The sequence below is a fragment of the Leptosomus discolor genome, chromosome 11, assembly GCF_034619465.1.
Source record: "Leptosomus discolor isolate bLepDis1 chromosome 11, bLepDis1.hap2, whole genome shotgun sequence".
Taxonomy (NCBI): domain Eukaryota; kingdom Metazoa; phylum Chordata; class Aves; order Leptosomiformes; family Leptosomidae; genus Leptosomus; species Leptosomus discolor.
Window position 1 is genome coordinate 11,837,903 of NC_141401.1, and position 22,300 is coordinate 11,860,202.

The following is a 22,300-nucleotide window of genomic DNA, read 5'->3' on the forward strand; positions in this document are numbered from 1 at the left end:
ACACAAGCATAATTTTATCTGCTTTATGATTTCCTTACTATTATACCTGGTGAAAAGGTAAGTTTTTCCAAGATTGCGGCTAGCCAGTACATGAGGGTACATGAAACTGGTTAATGTGTTTCACATTAAACTCAGTACTGACATATACAAGGATTTTTCATTCAGGTCATGAATACATAAAAGCAGCCAGATGGCAAGCAGACAATAAATTTGCTTTTGTCTCGGGTGCTTTAAGAGCACCCAAGTCCCTGAACTCTTCCCATTTCTTTTTTTCCAAAACGCACTACAAAAATTATCTAATAAATCCCTAAATAAATTGATGAGATGTAAATGTATAAAAATACCTATTTAATTCTAGTGACTGGCCTTTTAAATTCAAATAGAATTTTTGAGAAAAACACCATAAACAAACATTTTCATAGTTACGATGATGCTACACATTTGAACCTACCCTACAATTAATCTTGGTTTTTTTTTAAAAAAACTAGATTTTACGTGTTCCTCTTTCCAAGCCCACTGTAAGAACAAGTCTGACCCAAAACTGTACGGACAAATACTCCCCCCTCTGAACTGCCAACCTTCAGGGCTTCCCCGAGTTCCCCGGCAGATGGCGCACTAGTCCCAGCTTTAACAGAAAGAGCTGTGTACGGCGTGTAACTACCGAGACTTCGACCCATCAAAGGAATGTATTTTGTTGCAAATATTAAAAATGTCTTATTAGTAAGCAAAAAAAAAGTCTAAAAATTTTCCTAAGGATAACATAGGAGATTTAACTTTATCATGGATGCAATAAGGAAAAGCACAAACCCAGCATAGACTTGCTAATCAATTACTGGGAAGGCCTTAAGGTAGTTCCTAAAGGCATATACAGGGAAGTATCACGGAATACAACACTCAGATGCCTCTCTCCAGTTCCAAGTATGTACTGAAAAATTATGAGTGGAAATTAGTCGTGGCTAGGGGTATCTGAAATGCAATTAGAACAAATTATATTAATTAATGTAAACAATGTAAGTTACCATGCAAGCCCTTTGTCTCTATGAAAAGAAGTATTGCTTCTTTGGGGTGCTGAATTAACGTTTCCAGGACAACACATCCTTCCATCTGAAATATCTTTGACTGCCTGCTTTTTTATAAAGGATCTGATGACACTTTCAATCAAAAATATACACCGAGTGAAGCAATTTTGTTTCAAAATAGACAATTCAATTATAAATGTAGAATATCATGGTGTTTACTCTGCTGCAATTGCTAGTATAATGATAGCTCTCGATCTAGTTGAACAGGCTTCACAGACAGAAAACACAGAAGACACAGGCTGAAGAGCTCAGAACCCCAACTTCCTTCCAGTAAAGTCTCTTTCGTTTCTTCAAGCTATTACGCAATTCTGTATTTTCTAAGCTTCTGCAGAAGATACACACCTTCAACTGGAAATGGAAATTGCCTGACCAGTTACACACACTGGTTTCTTTCTGCTTAGATAGTTGCTTTAAATATAACTAGATGGAACAAATTATGATGGTTTTCAGGCAGCCTAGCTGCTTGGACTTGTCATGGAGCAAAGGTCAAGTCATATAACAGAAATTTAAAAGAAAGTCAAAGGGCCATGTGCAGTAAGCTGTAAATGAAGACACATTTTAGATAAGCTTGCTTGTGGATAGCTATGCAGGGTATTACATTATATTAGATCTATTAACTGTCTTTGTAAAGCAGCAACTAAAGCAGAACATTATTCTTCCACACTCAGACTTACTATGTGTGAAGTCGCTCTGGAAGAAAGATCAAGGGAAGACGTAGTCCCTACTTTTAGCCGTCAGAGTTAGAAAGAAGCAGCTCACAGAGCAGGAGTAATAGCAAAATTAAATCCCACTAATAGGCCCACCAACTGCTATGGCTAAGTGAGGGTATTCATACTGCAGTATTCTTTTTTTTTTTTTTTTTTTTTTTAAGGGTTCATACTTTGTTGATGCTACAAGGTGTGCTTGTGTACAAAAGAGGAAGGAGGGAAGAAAACTGATAGAGCCAGGTCACGTGGGTGCTGCAGATAGCAACTGAAAAACATTAGACTCCATTCCATTACCATGAAGCCAACTATGGAGCATACTAATATTTCTGGACTGAACTGTGGTGGTCACAAATGAAGTCAACACCAATTTCGTTTACAGATCACAGCATTAGTTTATCTGTTGTGCAGTTCAACTAGGATGTCTGATGACTGCTTTTACAGTAATTTTTCTCTTAAGCAAGGTATGTTTTACCCATCCAGCCCACAGCACACACACTCATTACTGACACTAAGAAAAGCAAAAAAAAAAAAAAAGGAGCGTTGAGGAGCGTTGCCCCCCTCTCCCTTCTTTGTTGGGTTGCCACATTTTCTTTTATCGGTTTAGTGGAGAATAAAAAAGTCCAATAGGTAAAGAAGTTGTCTCAGCTTTTCATTTTCATAACTCTGATTACACATTGCTTCAACACATGCTCATCTCTAGCTACAGTAATACCTTTGTGCTTTAGTGTTCCTTACTGAGGAGTGTAGGTCCATCTGTGGTACAGCCAAACGGACAGCTGTGGGGGTTTCTAAAAACAGATAGGAAGGTCAAACACTTTGGTTCTTTATTGAGTGAATCCATCTGTGACTGCGATGGCAATTTTGTTTACTTAAAGCACTCGCCCACAGAGGGTGTACACCTTTGTCCTTTACACCTATCAAGAAGTGATACACTCAACACCTACCTCAAACAGAAACTTCCATAATCACCCTATTTTGCATACTACAAAAGCTTCCTCTTTGAACTAATACACATACAGGAACTTGAGCAAAGACATGCCTGATCCTGAAATGGTTTTATGTCTCTTAAGGAGAGAGAGAATTTTCAAAAACCACATACTAGTACATACACAAAACCACTACAAGTTTTATTACTTCTATGCCTCCCTGAAATCAGTATAAAACCATTCCCATAACTGCAAACTAATTTTCTGTCACATCTACTATGTACAACAATGTGTAACACTGAAATTATGGCTAAGAGTTTGGCAATGAGGCAATGAACAGAACTGCAAGTCATTATGACTAGGATTTTGCTGTGTATTTCTGCTTTTGGGAGTAAGGTGGATACTGTAGTCTCTAAGACAAATTCTGTTTTCTGACCATAGCATGTTTCATTCAAAGCACTTCTCAGGAGGAAAAATAAACACAGTAAAGGCAGCATAATGCTAACATATAGTTAAAAAAAATATTCAGGCTGTATAAAATCATAAAAGAAGTCATACAGCAGGAGGGAGAGATGCATCATTAAATGAAACATTCTTAACAGCTTTAATAGAAAAACAGCTTTCGCTTTGTTTTGATGTACTGAATCAGTGATTTATTACAAGTAGACGACTTTGCTTTTCTTGGCAAACTGGTAAGATTTTCCTGTTACTACCAGGGATTACAACTGATCTGGATTTTCTGCATTTACTTCCTTATTCGTGCAGCAGCAGAATAAAGTCTGGTAAAGGATGGCATTTATTAGCTACCTGCCTACTGCAAATACATTTATTTCAATTAAAGAAATGACACACAACAGGAAATCAAGAATGAGAAAACTTTGCTAAAGGTGAAAGCTTAAACACATTTATTTACACTTCAGGTTTTCAAACTTGTGCGTCTTTCTGACCTCTCAAGCTAATCTGTTTGCATCCACAGCTACCCCCCTACTTGCCCTCTGCACATCACACAATGTAATATTGTGTTGAAATAAACTGCATCTGTTAATGCATCATGTCGACCCTACACGAATTTTGCAATTAAAAATCCACAGATTCTACAATACTGAAACAGGAAGACAAAGAACTCCAGCTTTTCACAAACACTGTGCTGTTAACAATCCATGTAACAATCTGGCGGGGTGATAAGGTGGGCGTTCCTTGCTTACACCTCACAACACACACCAGTCCTTCCCGAAGACGAAATACAGTTCTGTGCAGAAGGGTGATGAAGCACTTCAGCCCACAGTCACTAGCAGTCCACCTTTGGGCTGCCAGAACAGATCGGTTTCGTGCCAAACACCACAGGAAAGAGCAAAACGATAGAAAGTGGCTTGAAAACCAAAGAGTTCTCTAGAACAGCTGAAACCATGAAGTGGGATGGCAGGCAGCTCTGCCTTGTGACTGCATCATTTAATGTGTGTTCCTTTAGGCAATGCTGCCTGGATTGCTACAGAGCTCTGGTCCCCACAGTCTATTTTGGTGCTGTATCCTATTGACTTTTCCTCCTGAGTCTGTAGATCCTCAGTTTGCCACCACCTGATAACAACAGTGTCTGTGCAGAATCCCCACTTGCTTCAGCAAGGAATTCTGCTTTTAAAGTCATTGGCTGTAATGAAGCCCCAAGTTTAAGAGCTATCATCTCCTGCCTCTGCTCCAGCAACACTTGGGGTCAGTGAAGCCAGCAAGTCTGGCTGAGTGAGGGCTAAGTGAATTTGAACCTGAAGAAATTGTATTTTCCAATTTACTCAAAAAGAAAATACACAAATTAAAAAGCTGTTTCACAGCTGGTGCCTAGAGTGACACTATCACGGTCTGCAAGGCTACAGGAATCCCAATGGTTTAGAGCACTTAGGATTACAATCTTGCCAGACCACTTCAAGTTTGGAGTTACAGAACATGAACAAGTTATTTTGCCATTTTCCTCTAAGGAAACAACCAGATGAATGAAGTTTCAGTAACAGAACAGGTCTTACTTAATGCAAGAGATATTTTAATAGAAGTGGGTAAGGAACAGACAGTCCCCATATTATTAGCAAACATGGCCTTTATTTTTCTGCAGTAGCATAATTAAGAGAGCTTTCAGTGGAATGGACCCTACCTACCAACATGTTAATATGTTCACAAATTTACATAAAAAGTGCAAATGCTTTTATGTGAGTCTATTGATAGACAATGCATGCTTATGTACATGACCTGAATTTCTATTACATTTTTTTCAAAATGGAAAGACAATCCTTAAGTATTTACTGTTATTTATGCATATACCGAAAATCTACAGACTTCTGCTTTAAGCGTTTATAGACTATGCATCCTTACTGTAATTAGTAAGACTCCTCTTTTTAAAAAAAATCATCCCTATGGTGCATATATAAAGCAAAGCAGAACAGGGGAGAGGGAAGGAGAAGATGAACATTACAAGCAGGGCCTCTTGCTTAATTTCTGAGTTTAAACCACCAGCCTAATTATATTCCAATCTATTCATTTTACATGTAACATTCTAGAACGCAGTGCAGGTGTACTAATAAATAGTAGTAACAGTAGAAATAAATTAGGCCAAGAAAATTTTAAGTTTTTTCTGATATGTTTGTTTTGGTGGGCAAGACAGAAAGCTGGAGATCTGGCAAGAAGAAAAGATATGTCAGCAAGGGAAAGCAGGAAGGAATCTCAGCAGAAAATAGTGAGGAGGGTGTGAGAGACAGCAAGCCAGTAACACCAGAGTGTAGTATAGTCCAGATCAAATGTTCCAAGTTGAAGAGACTGATTTTTCTATTGCCTGACAGCTGGTAAAACTGCAAGCACATTTATCTGAATTTCAACAGACGTGCACAAGCACTTTTTAAACCTTATAAAAACAAGGTCACAAAGATGACTAGCTTTACCTTAAAAATATTTCATCATGAAGTCTGAATTATTTATACAGAGCACTTAGGGAATGTAACAGGTGGTCAAAACTTGGCCAAGAGCAGCAGAAACGGTACTGTCACCCAGGACAGGCCGCACACCTGGCGGGAGGCCCAGCACCACACCTGGCCTGGCTCTGGCCCTTGCTGACACCGGCTGCTACACGACCGGGCCGGTTCATCGGGAGCCACAAGGCACACACGCACAAGCCAGGACACCCGACTGACACATCCCAGGGGCTGCGGACAGGCAGCCTGGGCAGCGGAGGCCGGCTGCGAGTGAGGGAGTGCACAGCACCATCTGAACGGGAGGGCCACGGCCCACCGCCCCTGCGTGACGCACTGGGCCAAACCTTGGAAGTCTTAAATGAAGACAGAACCAAAACCAAACCAAAACTTTTGTGCATGCTCCCACTGCTAACAGATGAGGGATTTTTAAAATTAATTTTCTAGACTGGCACCATCGGTCAGTATGTGACCTATATCGTGAAGCCCAAATGATTTCTAGGACTCTCACTTGCTACCACAGCTCCATGCCAATTAAAGCTCTGCCATCCCCGGAGTTAGTGTTTTCTTACAACTCGCTCATTTGTCACACAGACAAATCCTTCACCTTGTACACTGTTGGACATCTAGGCAGCACACTGACACAGAAAGGGAGCTCATCTCTTCTAACCACACACTTGGAAACCAGACACTGACACAAAACCCAGAGTGGGAGATTTGCTTTGCTTGTACCTGGTTTCTTTTTGCAAGAGCAAGGCCCTCTCCTCGCTGCAATAACCAGCACTGCTGAAGGCCCATGGGCTTTAGGTGGTCCCACAGGGGATCTGGCAGCGATGCCCGGTGGGGCTCGCTCCCCTCGGCTCCCGGGATGAGAGGGATGCACCTCCACCACGCTCCTCAGTGGCACTCTGCGGCAAAATGGAGCTGAGGTGCTAAGAAAAGCCCCCCGCCCCCATGGGCCCTCAGTGACCGGCCTTGGAGGGAGACAGCAATGGCAGGGGAGCAGGGTGGCTGCCTCAGGGCGATCAGCATGGTCAGTAGCAGCTGTGGGTTGGCTTTTCGCTCATAATGGTTTAATTTGTCACAGGCCACGGCTCTCCATGATGTATGTGGGGCCCTCAGAGAGAGTGCAGGTCCCTCGTGAGCCCTGCAGGACACTACATCCTCAGTAACAGCTCTGGCCAGAGCATACACCTAACTAGGTTATCTAGAAGTAAAAGCTAATTAAACCCAAATGCTTTGGTCATCACGTCAAGGTACAGCATAAATAGGGTTGGTACAGCCTCCCTGAAGCGCCTTGTAATGGTGTGTGATCTTTGACCAGGGTGAGGCGCCACAGAAGGGCTCTTTGGACTGGGTGTCACTCCGGACTTCCTTTGAAGGTGCAATTAGCGATGATGGCTGTTTTGCGATGGGAGATAGCTTTCAGCAAACAATCTGGCTGCTCTCTATTCACATCAGCGCCTGAAGGTCAATAGTTACCTAGTCCAACTGCAGTGCCCCGAGTCCACTTCCTCACTAACACTTTATTTCCATTTCAGTTACACTTTTAGGTGATCTTGTTATCTTTTGTGCTACCTGCATGGCAGGGATGTGCTGTACAGCAAAGACTTCGGACAGCACATTAAAACTGTGCTGAGTAGTGTGGCTGTGTTTGTTTAATCTGAAAGCTTTTTTGGGAAATATCCAACACCAAATAGTGGCCAAATCCAGTGAATCATTCCCATTACTCTTGTTTGTTTTCTACAGCTAGTCCTAGGGACAACCACGTTCTGCACCGAGTGAGACAGATGATGACTGCAGGATGAACAATTTCCTTTAATGATTGCATCAGGCCCTACAGGGGTGAATGAAGTAACTAGACAGTATAATGCTATACTAATAGCATCTTGCAGTAGAGAAATGCAGAAGGTAAGGGACATTAGACAGAGAAAAGCTGACACCGGGGCTGTCATATGCAAATAAAACCGTATGAGAAACTCAACACAGCTCTTGGATAACCACAATGATACAAGGCCTGTGCTTAAGGCCTTTAAATACTATTGTAAGTTAGTAATTAATTAAAATTGCATGTATACTGCAGAAAGCAACCTTTTATTCCTCCAGCAAGTTATTTCCAAATAGATCACTTAACAACAACATGCAGTTAGAAAAGCATGACCACAGATTCTAATGATGCATTTCCAATGGTGATTAGAACCATCAAAAAACATTTCTAATGGTTTCTAATCTAGCTTGAAAAATCTAGTAAGACAGTGAGCATTTTAATTAAACTCTGTAATTAATATGAAAGTTGGAAGTGACATAGTTCCATCGAAATGTACTACACAGGGTGAGCAAAGATAGTGATTGTTTAAAAAAAACACAGGAAACTAAAACCAAACCCAAGAACAGAATGGAGTAGGAGACAAAATGGAGAAAACAGAATGGAGAGGAGGAAGAAAGTTGCTAAATTATTTCAATGGCCTCCAAGTTGTCCATGGAATAGAAAGTCATGGGTCTGCATAACACAGGACATGGAAGTCTTATTGTTCTCATAAAAGCAAGTTCATAAATTTCAGCCAATTAAATCTTTACAGTCTGAACTCTGATGTTTGTAGAACAAAGAATAATTTGTATATTGCTTTATAGATTTCTGTTGAGTAGTTGTGGGGGGAGCAGGGGAGATACAGTAATTGCTCTTGGTGTACTCACAAAAAAAAGCCCTCACTTATGCAAGAGAGAATATTTTTAGGGACAGTCTGAAAACACACAATAGTGTCCCAAGAACTTTAATAATACTCATAATCTTTTTGAAGTCCAGAAGAATACTTTGATTTCTCACACTATGTGAAAACCCTCCCCACCAATCTGTATTAAAAACAAAGAGCAGCTAATGAAGCAAAACATTCAATTACCTCAGCTATTATGTTTCAGGACAGGATGAGAGAAGCAATAACCTGTGACTGATAGCAGTCACACTGCTTAACATGCTACTGGAAGACACCACTGAAAAACAGTTAACTACAGAAGTTATGTAAAAATGACTTGCGCTTACTTCCCTCATGTTGACGGATACTTAGGTCATAGTATTTACAGTCCATACAAGTGATTTACTTACAAACAAACTCATTTAATTCACGCATCAACTCAGGGCACAGCACTTTTTGTTTTGATACAGTCCAGTAAAAACATTGGAATACAGAATAACTTACAGAAAATATTTTAAATGATTTCTCTATAATACTTAAAACTTGTATTCCTCAGACCACTGGATTTTTGTGGTTATATGCTATCCAATTATCTCGTAATGTCATTCCTTAAAATGAAAGCTAAGAACGTATTCTGAAATCTTGTAGTAGTTCTCACTCTTAAACATAAATGCTGCTGAGTCATCCTTACTTCATAAACAAGTATTTACACTGCATCTGCACACAAGTATGGAACAAAATAACATTTTAACTTTTTTTTTTTTTCCCTCAGCATCAATGAATCTGAAGAAAACATAAAGGTTCTGAAGCCAGGCAAAATTTGGGAGACAGCTTTACTAGCTTAAGTTTTATCTTTGCTGCAACAGAGTAACCTACAGCACTTCACTATTACTCACTTAGGGGGACTTTTTCTAATTAGCAGTTGTTTCACTTTTGCTTTCTTCCTCACAGAAACTAACATGCATTCTGAAAGTCCATTGTAAAATAAACTGTATAATACATTGTGAAACTGCTTGCAAGGGGACAAATACAGAAAATATCCACAAAAGGACTGTTCTACCATTGGATGCATATATTGCCTCATCAATTTACTGGGGGTCTCTGCCCATTACACTCTTTCCCTGGCCAACCCATAAGAAAACGCACAGCTGCTTAAAGAGGAACTGTCTCTTCACAGAATCACTCCTAGTTTTAACCTGTTTTCTCTTTGTTAAAGCAGATGTCTCTAATAGTGTGTATCTAGAAACATTTAAAAATATTAACTGCACAGTACATTTGAGCTTGCACAGGAACTACCTTGCACAAAAAGGAGGAAATTAACATTATATAGTTAGTTTTGGATAATGCAAGTTTCCTAATTCTAGTAACTTTCTCTAAATTTAAACACAAACAATATTTAAAGACAACAGATTATTTTATTTCCCATTCCCTTTTAGCCATGCTTAATTCTTATGTGCTAATCCTGCAGTCTCAAATATACCCCTTAAATTACCTATCAGACTCCTCAGTGGGTTAAGGTGAGCGCATGTGTAAGTTTTAGTATTAGCAGTAGAATGTTAGTTTTGGCTTAAATTGTTATCACATCTAAAGCAGAAAACAATGCAAGTACACTTTCTGACCACGTATGTTGCCATACAAAGACATCCACTGGCTATGATCATTATTTGGTCTGTATACAGCACTGAAATACAGTATAGAGAGGGAACAGACCAGGAATCACAATTTAGAAGGGCTTTTGGCTAATTGCCATTTATGGAATTTACATGGAATATTGTAAAAATTTAAAATATATTTTATTAAAATTACAAAATTAATGTATTTGTGAGAGAAACAAAATTCTACAAAAAGTGTGAAGGCTTTTTCCATCTATAATTATCATCTGAATATTCAACATTTGACATCAAATGCCTACTGAAAATGAGTATTCGAGACATTTTTGGACTATGTGGATATTGTATGCCAACTTCTAAAGCAACATGAAACTCCTCATTCAGAGTCCAAAAAAATGTAGGGAGACCCTAAAAATGTAGCAGAAGCATTTCCGCACACTGATTTCAGTAGTCAAGTTTGTGCAGAAGTGATTCCACTAGATTCATAGGGTACCTTTTTGAGGGAACAGAAACTTGTCACTTCGTAAGATTTCTGACATTTTCCAGCTCTTCTATTGGTTTCCATTTCTGATGGATTGTTAATAGCTGGAAGAAATTCAAAGGAAAATGTGAAAGAAATTAGCAAAATCCCAGTGAGCACTTAACTTGACTCCCACTCCCCCATATCATATATTAGCTTATAGGCAAAGAAGTATTTCTAGCAGCTTTACATTTTCCTTTCAGAAGTAAGCAAAAACAGCACCTGATGACATATCTAATAATTTGTTGAACAAAATCACTTGGGTATTAAATGAGTCATAATACCAAATAATTTTACGTTTCCTTATCCTAGATGCTCTACTAAACTATGATTTTTTTCCCTCAGGCTGCAGTACTCAAAAACATTCTTAAGTCAATTTTGTAATTCAGGAACAAGGCAAGGGTAAACAGCATTTCCTCTGTACTCCAAATTTCCATTCCATCAATGGAATTGAGTAAATGGATGTTGGGGGAGAAGGGAGGGAAACCACCAACCAGAAGTACACCATCAATTCAGGATCAGACCTAGAATGTAATAGCTGAATCCCCATCACTGAGTAATACAGGGAAGATACTTTACGTAATGAATTAAGGAGTTAGTTCCACTTTTAAATAGACATGTCAGCTTCACATTTGTTTCCTCATTAATACTTTGCTAGTTTTCACACACTTAAATAAAGTTACTAATTGTGTTGGCAATATGTTCTACTTGAACTGACTATATTATTTGTACAAATTACCTTCTGAGGCTTGGTAGGATCAACCGTTTCCCATGGCTCTGGATTGCCACTCTTGTTAACGCTTGAAGAGAAGATAAAGCAAAACAGGTACTATGTTTTAGAGTGCGACCTTGCATATGTTTTTCTTATATGAGCAGTCTTATATTCGTGTAAATAGTTCCCTGAAACACAAGTTTACAGGTTTGGATATTTATGTTTTAAATTTTGGGTAGGAGCCAATGATGGCTTGCCTTTTTTGCAGCTTCCAAAGCACCAAACAAGCCAACACTGTTCAAGTACAATGCGTTATCATATGGGAAGCAAGCTGAAAAATCAAAATAAAGACACAGAGGGAAAACTAAGGGGATTCTTACCCTGACAGCTAGAATGCCTATTCCAATCACTTTAAAGTAAATATAAAAGTTCCCAAAAGCTCAAAGAGTATAGGACTTCACTTCAACTATTACCCAAACAATTAAAATATTAACTTACTGTAAGTTTGTATTATCAAATGCTGTTCTTTATATACAAGTCAATAACCTGGTTGCAATATATCTGCGTGTCATCTACCTGGTTATTTGAAATCCTCCATAAGAACATTTAAAACCTATTACATCTAATGGAAAGAAAAAATACCATTCAACTGAAAGTTAGGAAATAATCTGGACTGCACTCCAGATTAATTAATTGTGTCAGTATTTACAATCTGCATCTATCTTAGTTGTTACTAGTAGTTTGAAACTTTTTTTTTTCTTTTTTGGTGCAAAAGACGGTAGTCAAGTATCTCTGTTAACAAAACGCGGCCGGTAAACTCCAAGCAACGCGGGCTTCGCTTACATCACATCGGACTTGCTGAAGAGGGAATAGACAGAAAAAGAGAGCGCCCCGACGGCTGCGAAGGACACCACGCCGACCAGGGGAATGAGCTGCAAGAGACAAATCGGGAGAGGCGCTGAGCAACGAGCGCCGCGGGCGCTCGGAGGGAAGGTGCGGCGGCCCGTCCCGCAGCATCACCTGCCGCGCACGGCTGACCGCGCACGCCGCCCCCCGCCATCCCCGCGTCCTCTGCCGGGGGCCGCTGCTAAAGGGCAACCCCTGCGCACCTGCCGGAGCCAGCCGGCACCCCCCGCCGCGGGGGTCCCACGGAGCCGGCGGCTCTGACAAACTTACTTCTTTTTTTGCTCTCAGTAGCTGGAAGAAGCTCGCGTTCATCCTCGCTGCGGCTGCGGACCTGGAACAGACGGTTCCCCGTTACCGCACCCCGCGCCGGGACCCCCCGGCTGCGGCAGCCGGGCTCTTGCCGCCGGCCCCAGGGGAGCGGGCACGACGCCTGCGTTACCTGGCGGAGCGGAGTGGGACCGTCCCGCTGCCGAAGGGCACCAGCACCGCCGGGCCGCCCTCCCCGCCTTATATACGCCCAGTGCCGCCGGCTGCGCCCCGAGGCACGTAAGCGGCACCTCCGCCCGCCCCGCGGCGCCCCTCAGCCCGCGCCCCGCGGCGGCAGGCAGGGAGGGAGGGCGCCCCCCAGCGGCCGGCGCGGGGAGCCGCCCGCGGGCCATCAGCGCCGCCCTGCGGCCCGCGGCGGCAGGCGCAGGGGAGGGCGCGGAGGAGCCCGGCGGCGCTGGAGCCTCGCGTGTCCGTTTGTCCTTGGCCTTTTGGCGCGCCCCCTCCTCCTGAAGGGCGCGTCTGGGGAGCGCACCGGCCAGGGCCTGGCCCGCCTCCTCAGCAAGGCGCGGAGTGGCCGAAACAGGACCCCCCCCCGCCCGTCACCGTTTGCCGCCACAAAAGCTCAACCCCGGCTCGGGTTCCCATCGCTCACTGCGTTGTCGCAGCTCCTACGCCTTCCCCGTGTCCCTGGCTGAAAAGAACGACCAGGGGCAGGCTGGGGGTGCGTCGTGCCAGCAGTACACGCGTTCCTCCCTTTCCCTCCTGCCCGCTGGAAAGCAGCGAGAGGAGGGAGAGGTCGCCTGTACGGCATGCCCTGCTGGCTCCCTGAGGCATGGGGGGACACGCCAGGGAGGTCTGTCAGTCCTAGGGAGAGAGTAGGGAAGGTAAGCAGCATCGTTGACACGAAGGCGCTGACAGCATTGTGCTGTCCCAACAGCCTTCAGGTCTGGCAACTCTACAAAGCAGCGCTCTCCAACCCTGGAAAGCAAAACAGAGTTACCTTGAAGGTTTTCATACTTCATCTCCCAGCACTGCTGCTGAGAAACCTTTGGGTTGTTCACTGGCACAGGCCTACTTGCTGCCAGCAATAACGCAGGATAGTCCTTCCTTCCTAGCAAATGCTGATCAAAGCCACCAAGCTGTAGGGCAGCTGCTTATATGTGGACCCTTTCCTAAGCTGCAACAGCTTCTACTACTCCCTTTTGCCCTCCACAGTCGGTAACTGCCTTGAAACTGCCTGTTGTGACCCATTTCACTGTAAACTGCAGTGCAGTCCCTCGTGCCCCTGTTACGAGAAAGAAATACGTGCTTTGTATTTCTTTGTATTTGAAAGGTTTGTAACTTAAGAACCTCAGCTGAAATAAGAAACTATCTTTGACAGTGGAGTATTTTGTTCACAAGCATTTTCATGGGGAAAAGGAAAAAATAATTAAAAACTTCCTACCCTAGTTGAGTTAAAATGCACACTTACGTACATGTAATAACAATTTCCTTTGATATATCTGTGTATTTCAGAAGACTACCTACAAAAATATATTGACAAAGAACAGTTGGGTGGGGAAAAGAATTCTGCAGAAACTGTTATAAAGCAAATTCCCTTCTCTAAAGAAGAAATTATTATAGTTTGCACTGATTACAAACTTCTTTAGTATCTGCTTACTCAATGCAAACATTTGTACAGTAAGCAGTAACTGATCTAAAATTCCAAAAACCACAGATGCCCAAACTCACACTGTATTTTGTAAGAAAATTCACTGCCACTGTATTTTTTAAGAAAAAACTGCTTGTAAGAAAGCAAGCCTGTACCTACGTACGCATAAAACACGTTTTATACAGTACAGGACTTGCTTCCTCCTATTTAACTTTCGGAAAGCTTTTCTATTTTTCAAACATTCACCGTCCTTTAGAGACATCACACATTTTAAATTAAATATTCTTATTACATCAGTGTTTGTACTGAAAAGTAGGAAACGCACAGTAACACTAAGCTGTTCCACAGTGCTTTATCCAAGTGTCTCAATTGCTTATTTCATCAGATGCAAACCTAGCCAAAGCAAACAAGATTTTAATTTATTCTCCATTATTGAAACGACAGATTGTTCACAACTGAAACGTTACTGTATTTCATACACACTGAAAACTACAGTAGGCACAGTGTTAAAAAGCAGAAAACATGTAAGCCATTGCAAAATCTTTGTAATGTATTTAAAAATACCTAAGTCACTCCTTTTTGATTCGAGGCCAATTCTTGATTATACAATTTTTCATAAAAATCTACGTCTTCTGTGTTTAAGGATGGTTTTACAGTCCTCAATGATTTTACAAAATGTTCATGTTTTACGGCAGTTGCTTCAAGTCCATTCTCTTGCAATGCCAACAAAGCAGCCTTTAAAAGAAAAGAAAAAAACCAACTTGAAGTGCTTATCATGTTTTAAGTTGCACAGAAGTTATTGAAAGTATTTGAAAATATTTTACATGAAACAAAATTCTAGGTGAAGCACCTGAAAATGGCATTGTGTAAGTTACGGTTATCTAACAATAGATGAACATCAAGTAAGATTACTCTAACTTCTTCATTCACTTTTTTGTCCGGATTTGACAATATATCCTTGACCACTTACATGTTTGGGTTTTCTTCTTAGTCTTCTTTCTTTTATGGATTTACCTTCTCAATTTTTTTTCTCTCTAGCCTTGACAGAACATGCTAATTTCAGCTAAAAACGCTGCAGTTGCTCACAGTACACAGAATACAATTCATCTAGATGTGAGCTTGGATTAGGAAGGGCCATGTCAAACAAGGGGTAGTACAGTTCCTTAACTTCTAGTAAATCATCACAGAAGTCTTTATTCTTATCTAGCTTTTTTATTTAAAGAATTAACCCTTGTTCAGTTCTCCTGTTTTACTCACTTTCCTTACATTTTCATTACAAACTGTGAAAGAACCCACACTACAGATGTCTTGGTGACATCTATGGGTTAGCGCTCTTTCTTCACGGCAAGGTTTAATTTGCAGTTTATTTCACAGATTAACCACGAATATTTCTTACCTCCTTGCACAGATTTTCAATATCAGCTCCAGAGAAGAGGTCTGTTAGGACGGCCACATCTTGTAGTGACACATCAGCATCCAATGGAATTTTTTCTGTGCAGATTTTCAAAATGGAAAGCCTTCCCTGTAAGTTGGCCCATATTATACAAGAAAACAAAACCAAACAAATCAATAATGAATCCCTCTCCAAAGCAGTGCCAAATTTGAAATTAGAACTAAGGAAAATCCAGAAGAGTACCAAAACTACATGTTTTTAGTAGAGATAACCATAACCATGAGAGTAAGTATTATATCTCATATATTAAAGTCTGTTATTCACAGTTACTCGTTACTTCATGAAAACACAAACACAGTTATTTTAGACTGAAAAATCCATATTTGGCCTGCTCTGAGTCAAGTCTTTTTTTGGAAGCTCACAAGTAGCTACACCACCCTTGGGAACAGGGCAAGAGAATGATTTGAAGCAAGGACAGACAACTTGTTATGGCACTTCCTAAACTACAGCTTGACTTTGTAAATACAGAATTAGTCCAGATTTTGTCTATTTTCTAGATGCAATAGTATAACTACATACACCAGTTAAATGTTACTGGTGCTGAAATTACAAATGTAGTTATTCCTTTTTAAACTTCTTCATTTTACCTTGAGTTCCATAACTGACCTTCAGTGAATCATCCATCAACTGTTAAATGTATTACAAGAATGTGCTCCCTTTGCTCTTAAAGTAAAGTACGCTGGCAATTAGCATCTCTCCATTTAAAACCACGTATGGATTTGTAATACATCACCTTCAGATCTGGAGGTGGAACATAGATCACCTTGTCTAGCCTTCCAGGGCGCAATAAGGCATCATCCAACATATCTGGTCTATTTGTTGCAGCAACTACCATGAAATCTTTGTTCAAAGTTTCCTGAAACTCTAGCTGAGGAAGAGATGATATAAACAAATCAGTGCAACATGGTTAAGATACATATTATCTAAAGATGCTAGTTAACTACTGGTAGGAAACTTTACATGAAGTTGTTTTCCTTCCAATATTAATATTTTACATTTCTTGAGGTAAAAAATGCCTTGGTGCAAGGCCAGATTAGCTAACAAGGAAGAACTATAGTTAGTATCTAACTTGACAATAAGTACAGACTCTTCTTTGACCACACTGTAACAAACACCTTTTATATGCAAAAATTCAGTATCCTACAACTCTGAAACTGTTTTCTTCAATTTTCCCCCAGAGAGTATCATAATATGAAGGCAAAAATTTAACTACAGAAAAGCTAGATATTAAATGTTGTGAACAATTCACTGAAAAGTCCATCTGCAACTTTCTGTTTAAATAAGTAACCGATAGTAACGGTACTGGTTTTGTAGCACGTACTATGAGAAAGCACCGTGAATGAAGTGGGGGAAACACTTACAAAAGTAAGTTCAGGAAGGAACCTGTATAATAGTAAAAATAGCACAATTAGTCTAAAAAATTACCTTAGTGCCAAGCAAGAGGATTTTTGTGACAGAAGACAAACACCAAATAGTAATGCTCATTAGCCCGGGTGGATATTTTGTTCAAACAAAGCCTCACTGAGGAACAGCGTGTGTTAAGCCAGTTCGCAGCCTATACGCAGTATTTTCTGAAAACTAGAAACTATGACGGAGCAGAAAAGAATCTTGCACATTTTAGAGCTTGAGGATTTTAAATTTAAAAACTGTGAATGCCAACACCAAAATTTTTTTGGAACAACTGGACAGCATTTATCATCCTTCCTATACAGAAAAGGGAACATAAATACCTTTCTTGCCTTGTCACTTTGTTCTTGACATTGACCCTCAAGCTGTAGTTTGCTTCCTCTTCTTTCCGTGACCTTCAGCCCAATACCATCCAACTCATTGAGAAGAACAGAGAGAACCCGCTCTGAGACACCACGGCCAGTTTTGCAGCGTGACCGAGATCCCAGGATAGAATCAATCTCATCTAGGAATACTATTGCTGGGGTATTTGCTCTTGCTTGGCGAAAAACCTTTTTTTAAAATATTAATAAAGTAAAACGTTAATGCATACATTCTATCAGGTAAGGTGATACTTACACTTTACATATACTCTATTTTACTTGCTTAACTTTAAGATTCACAAGAGCGGTTCTAGCTTACATCTGCTATAGGCAAATTCTGCATCTTACTTAAATTCTTAAATGAACTGAAAAGAGTAGAAATACTTTCAAGGTTTAAAGCTAGTATAATTTTAGGGCTATGTTCTCAGTTTATATAAATATGAATCTGTAAGCCATTTCTATTTAATAAGCAGATGAGAGCTTTAACTGTCATCTTTTCAATAACAAAATTTAGGCCTAACTAATACTTCACAAAAATCAAGCAAAAATAAACTCTAGACACAAATTAAAAACTGTACCTGAGTTAAAATCTTCTCTGAATCGCCAACGTAAGGTGAGAAAAGGTCAGCACCGCTTACAGAGAGAAAGGAACAGTGACAACTTGTGGCCACAGCTTTCACCAGTGTGGTTTTGGCACACCCTGACGGCCCATAGAGAAGAATGCCCTTTGGATGAGACAGGCCCATCCTAGCAAACGCCTCAGGAAATTTCATAGGCCACTCAATACTCTGCCAATACATAAAAAAGGGATGAAATCCTTAGTAACAAAACTAGAGTTCATAGGAATCAATAAAATTGCTGAACACATTATTTCCTCGGTACAAACATTAATTTGAAGTCAGAGAATGCCAATTTGATCTTCCTTCATCTAATGTCCCCTCCTCAAAGTTTCCTCTCTCTCTCAAACAGAACAAAAGGCAATCCTTGGGAGATGAGACGCAAGAGCCATCTCTGGCTGCAAACTCAGGAATGGACACGTTACCTGGCAACAAGTTAAAAGTCTTTTTTGTCTACTAAAACCATGCCTATTTTCCCACGATATTATGCTTGGTGGTGGTATCTTGTGACCGGAAGATTTCCAGCTCAAACACTGTAATAACTTAATGTAGTATAAAAGGTTTTTAAAATACAATTTATAATCAGGCAATTTGCAAGAGAATTCATTTCCATAGTGTAGCATACAGAGTACATCGGAGGACACGGTTATTAGAAACTAGCTGTTTATCTGAATTTGTTTTATACGTTACCTGTTTTAACTTTAATTTCACATCTTCAAGACCACCAACTTGCTCCCAAGTGACAGGTTTACACTCTGTTAGTCCAATTGCACTTCGAAAAGAGGATGGTTGAATTTTTTTAAAACCTTCTTGGAAATCTGCCATGTTAATCACCGTTTCAGTTGAATCCTGAAGAAACTCAGATAAAGCATTATTAAAGATATTTCTTTGTAATAACTTGTAATGCTGCATTAGTATGCCCAACACTGCACAAAAGGCCAAATGCAACCAAAAAAGAAGCAAATACTTGCCCTAACAAGCTTAAGCACTGCAGACACAAAGTTGTATATCTTGTGTCTACAATGTTATATCCAGCCCCAGAACCCAAATGATAATAGTTATTATCACTAGCAGTTATGTGTTTATGTGTCAGTGTAAACTTTAATGTGCAGTTATTACTAAGAAGTGGAATTCTAAAGCACCAAAAGCTTCAAAAGAGCTTTGGTGGACATTATAGTTTAGTTTGCCAAAAAAGACTAAAATCTTGGCTTTGCACAATCCCAAAAAGATGAAGCTAAAAACTTTCAGCAAAGCTTTTCACCTAGAAAGCATAAAACAGTCTTTTCAGGTGAGAACTGAACAGACTAGTGAAACAGCGTATTTATGTTTATAACACACTTGGTGTTTTTCAGTATTTGAATTTCCGAGTTCTTCAACTTGTTGAGCTTTTCAAGTAAAGCCAAGTATTAATGGGGAAAGGGCGGTACATATATTGACGACATTCTTCTTGAGTCATCTGCAACCATACCAAAGAGCTGTGGAACACAGCCTGCATAGCAGCTTCTCTGCAGAGTGCTGTAAGGTCAGCTCCAACATACCCCGTTGTCATTTCTGCCAGTTTAACCAAATCAACGTCTGTAGAAACTGGCATACTAGATGTGAGCAACTGCAGGATGGATCTTCTTTGCGTAAGTGTTGGGGTCCCAATAATGACCTAAACCAAACAGAATAAACAAAAATTTTAAGTAGATATTTTGCTGTACTCATTTTATAGACCTACACAAGCAACTTTCTCTCTGCTTTATACTGCTTACTGAAGATTTATACATACTTATACTGCAACTAAAGAATTTTACAAGAAACTCATTACCAGCACTATACAAATGACAAATATTTAAAACACCCTTCATTTACAGGTACTTTCCAAGTGAACAGTGTTTGTGCAAACAGCTGTTCATAAGACACTGTCAGCTGGTGAAATTTAAGTAATTTCAGTGTAAGACAACACTGAAATAATAATTTCCTTGTATCACAAGGACTGAATAAGATTCATCTGAAAGAAAAAAAATATCAGTTAGCTAAATATTAATGCATTATTAAAAACCTGGTAAAACACCACCATAAAATATATCTCAACAAACTACAAATCCTGGAAAATAATGCAAATTATGTTTGTGAAAGCATCAAGGAACTTGACAAAACTGGATGACCCTCGAGCTCATTTAGCCAGCAAAGCAAGCAATACAGGCAAAACCATCGCACACTGCGTAACTGCATGTGTTTGTTCTGCTTCCGACCATTAGGCTGGCAGAAGTTTTCCAGAGTAGACCGAGCCTCCGTTACTGAACTCTGAATAGAATTTCTGATGCAATAGGTTACTGGTTCTCTGTCAGAGGAGAGATGCATAAATCTTCAATCTGAGATTTAAGTGAGAAAAATCTAAGGCTGTATTGCTAAGCATCTGTAAGCAAAAGAAAACCCTCAAGAACAGGTCCACGTCTTTATGACATAGCATAAAGACTCCCCTTGTCCATTTTCAAGTATTTCCAGCTCTTAGTTTCCTAAGTAAAATGTGCTCCTTACCTTACTGAAACTGCAGCCAACTAAAGAAACAGGACACAAGTCCCAAGTCGGTAGAATATCACTAAGAAACATGACTAGTAGACGTTAAAAAAAAAAAAAAAATTAACTGCCCCCTGCACCACCTCAAAAAGGAAAGAAAAAAAAGTGTACGAATAAGAGGGTTTGCTTACCTCTCTGTCAAATCTGCCAGGTCTCCTCAGTGCAGGGTCTAAGGCATCAGGCCTGTTTGTGGCTGCTATAATGACCATCTTACTCTCACTACCTACACCGTCCAGTAGTGTTAGCAACTGAGCAACAATACGATCTTCAGGAGCATTGCTTGAACTTCCTCGCTTCGGGCATAAAGAGTCAACTTCGTCAATGAAGAGAATGGTTGGGCCTTCATGTGACATTTCTCTGCCCTTTTCAAAGGCTCTTCTCAAATTCTCTTCCCCTTCTCCAGGTCTCGAACCATAAAGTGCTGGGCCGCTGATGCAAATCAGATACGCACCCACTTCTTTCGCTACTGCCTTCACCGTAAGAGTTTTCCCTACACCGGGGGGCCCTATTAAGAGCACTCCGTTAGGGACAGAAAGCCCTAGCTTCCTGAAAGTTTTTGGAAAGCGGAAAGGCAGATCAACCACTTCTTTCAAAGTCTTCCCCACGTCATCTAGTCCGGCAACTGCAGTTTTTGCAATTTCTTCTGATAAATGTCTGTACCATTCAAAAGTGACCACCTCCTTAATTTTTATGCTTGTTTGGGGGGTTATCAGTCCAGCTTCATCCACCAAAGAGTCTACGGACAGTATTTCAATATACCTCACAGGATTTTCGAGATTTGGGGCAACAGTAACAACATAGTGAAGTGAAACATAAACGTTTCTTAGCAGTTCTCTGATTGTCTCCTGCAACACTGCTCTGGGAGTCGACTTTTTCAATGCAGCACTCTTAAGGACCACTTTCACAGTCACCTTTTTTAACTGGCGACACGCCAGAAGCTTCAGCTGGCCGACATTCAGCGTGAGGCCTTTCAGGTCCCTTGCAGTGACACCTGCGGTTCTGCAGGTCAGATCAACCTGCACGTACCCGTCCGCCAAATCGTGCCTGGGCCACGCCGTGCACAGACAGCGGCCGGTAGGCAGAGAGATCCTCAGCGGGGCTCCGACCCTGGCTCCCAGGAAGGCGAGGGTGGCAGGTCCTACCCTGCACCTCTGGGTGCCTTCATCGCCCGGGTCCAGAGGGAGCAGCTTTAAGGCTCCCGCCTCCATCGCGGGCTTGCGCACCGCTCCCTCCGCGAGACAGGACAACAGCCCCCTTCCTCTGCGCGGCCCCGTCCAGCTCCTTACTCACCCTGCCTCGCCTCGCCCGCCAGCGCCGGGCCTGCCAGGCCTCCCGCGGCCGCCCGCCGCGCCCACCCCCGCGGCGAACCGGGCGGGCCCGGGCAGCTCCCGCGCAACCACCCCGCCGCGCTACCGGGCAGCCGCGGCACCTCCCGCGCATGCGCCACAGCGGAGCACGCGCGCTCGGTGGGGCGGGGCGGGGCGGGGCGGGAGGCGGCCTTCCCTCACGCTCCCGCCTGGGCGGGTGCTGGGGGTGCTCGTCTGTGGGCGGCGGCCGAGTGCTGGAGGTGCGTGGAGCGCTCTGTCCAGGTGAGGGCTGCCCGGCTGCCAGCCCTCCCTCACCCACAGACGAAGTGGGTTGGCGCCCCCTCCGCTTTGCCACCCGGCGTGTTCTCCACAGAGCGGGGCTCGCTCGCCGCCCTCATTTCCTCTCCCGCCTTTCGTCTCCGCAGCGCCTCCCGTTTGTCGGGCTGCCGCTTTCTAAGCATCTTCCCAAAAGCTGGGCTTCCCCTTTCCCGTGTCCGCGGCCGGTGCTCCCCCTGACTCGGGGCAGCACCTTTTTCACCCCCAGTGGGGGCTGAGGCAGCTAGGTGCTGGTTAAGAGAA

The 22,300-nt window shown here is 41.7% G+C and overlaps 2 protein-coding genes across 2 annotated transcripts; both read right to left on the minus strand.

Annotated features, from left to right (window-relative positions):
* Positions 1-7,732: 7,732 nt before the first annotated feature.
* Positions 7,733-12,582, minus strand: COXFA4L3 (cytochrome c oxidase associated subunit FA4L3). The gene is made up of 5 exons (XM_086471560.1): positions 12,535-12,582; positions 12,366-12,426; positions 12,033-12,121; positions 11,217-11,277; positions 7,733-10,542 (listed from the first exon to the last, which is right to left on the minus strand). The coding sequence occupies exons 2-5, from the start codon at positions 12,405-12,407 to the stop codon at positions 10,474-10,476; spliced, it is 261 nt and encodes an 86-aa protein (XP_086327686.1). The 5' UTR covers positions 12,408-12,426; positions 12,535-12,582; the 3' UTR covers positions 7,733-10,473.
* A 1,769-nt stretch (positions 12,583-14,351) lies between these two features.
* Positions 14,352-21,622, minus strand: AFG2B (AAA ATPase AFG2B). Its single transcript, XM_009959725.2, has 8 exons — positions 20,546-21,622; positions 19,321-19,506; positions 18,543-18,701; positions 17,814-18,023; positions 17,197-17,424; positions 16,200-16,334; positions 15,410-15,535; positions 14,352-14,748 (listed from the first exon to the last, which is right to left on the minus strand). The coding sequence occupies exons 1-8, from the start codon at positions 21,620-21,622 to the stop codon at positions 14,578-14,580; spliced, it is 2,292 nt and encodes a 763-aa protein (XP_009958027.2). The 3' UTR covers positions 14,352-14,577.
* Positions 21,623-22,300: the final 678 nt, after the last annotated feature.